The following is a 1,291-nucleotide window of genomic DNA, read 5'->3' as shown; positions in this document are numbered from 1 at the left end:
TCCAGCCAACTAGCTGGTCAGTAACCTACTTTTATACTACTTAGACAAAGGCTGTGTGCCAATAGTTACATCAATCATATTGGCTACTGAAAGGCACAGTGAACCGTGTGTCCTTGCACCCGCTCATGGTATCGTGGCCTGATGAGGATTCCCAGGCTCAGAGTCCTTGAACATTCCATGTAGGCACATGCCCAGAGCAGCCTTTGGTCATTCTGATGTATTGATAATAAGGCCTCTGTGCTCCCACAGGCCTTGATTATCTTCGGTCCTGGCATGGTTCTCAAATCGTTTTTTTTTTTTTTAAAGTTCTTAAATGTTACTCCATGCTCCAAAATAAATATTGGGTTGATTAAAGATTTAATTGGGGAAATAAAAGTAAAGAAAATGTAAATGTATGGGTGGGCCAAAGGGAGGACTAAGAGGCACTCAGAAATGTGCTTTCATTTCATCTGGAGAAGGTACATTTGTTTCTTAGAAATTTGCACTTAAATACACATATTGCCACAATCTCTAACGCCGTGGAACATCTTTCTGTTGTTGCAACAGCTAAATTCCCTGGAGACTGGGGCCCAGAGGGATGTGGAAGAGGAACAAAAAGATTTATAGATTTTTTTTTAGGGGAGCTTTCCGGGGGAGGAAGTCTTTGGCATCATTAAGTTCCACGCCACCCTAGCCCCATTGGGTAAAGACTCCCTTTTCCACTGGGGTGAGTCCTTTTGCAAATGTTTCACAAGATCCAGCCAATTTCCATCGATGTTAGGACCGTGCCCAGAAGCGGTCCCTGAGATTTTAGAAGTCTGTGCCTTGCACATGCGCGCTGGGTAGCTCTGGCCGCAGGGACTTAGTGCGCACGCGCAGTGACGTCGGCTCGGAGGCGCGCACGCGCAGTTGCGTGCAGAGGGCTTTGCTGGGTTACAATCCTTGCAGGCTGAAAGATTTCAAACCGCAGCGCTGCCCCGCCGGATGCTGTGGCCTCAGGAGCGTCCTTGGAGCCATAGTGCTGCACTCGCGGGGGCGGCGCGGAAAGCTGAGGTGAAGGTGAGGCTTCGCTGCAGCCGTCAGGCGCTCTGCGATGAAGAAGATTTTTAGCTTTGGGAGTAGGAAGGGGGTGTCGCCCTTGGCCGCGTCCACCAGCCCCGGGCGCAGCCTGGGAGAGAGGCCGCCGGGTGGTGGCAGAGCCGCCTCGCAGCGCGGGTACCACGTCCGAGACCGAGACCTGGGCAAGATCCACAGAGCGGCCAGCGTGGGCAGCGTCGCCAAAGTGAAGCAGATTCTGCTGCTCCGGATAAAT

The 1,291-nt window shown here is 51.6% G+C and overlaps 1 protein-coding gene across 1 annotated transcript in view; it reads left to right on the top strand.

The window, feature by feature from the left end:
* Positions 1 to 906: 906 nt before the first annotated feature.
* ANKRD26 (ankyrin repeat domain 26) overlaps positions 907 to 1,291 on the top strand; it is a 99,965-nt gene continuing 99,580 nt past the window's right edge. Inside the window, exon 1 of the mRNA XM_006756155.2 lies at positions 907 to 1,291. This exon is cut by the window's right edge and continues 4 nt beyond it. Within this exon, the coding sequence (XP_006756218.1) occupies positions 1,073 to 1,291 (219 nt within the window). The 5' untranslated portion in view covers positions 907 to 1,072.

Source organism: Myotis davidii, unplaced genomic scaffold, assembly GCF_000327345.1.
Source record: "Myotis davidii unplaced genomic scaffold, ASM32734v1 scaffold494, whole genome shotgun sequence".
NCBI classification, from domain to species: domain Eukaryota; kingdom Metazoa; phylum Chordata; class Mammalia; order Chiroptera; family Vespertilionidae; genus Myotis; species Myotis davidii.
Note: the sequence above shows the minus strand (reverse complement) of the source record. Positions and strands in the feature narration are given on the sequence as shown.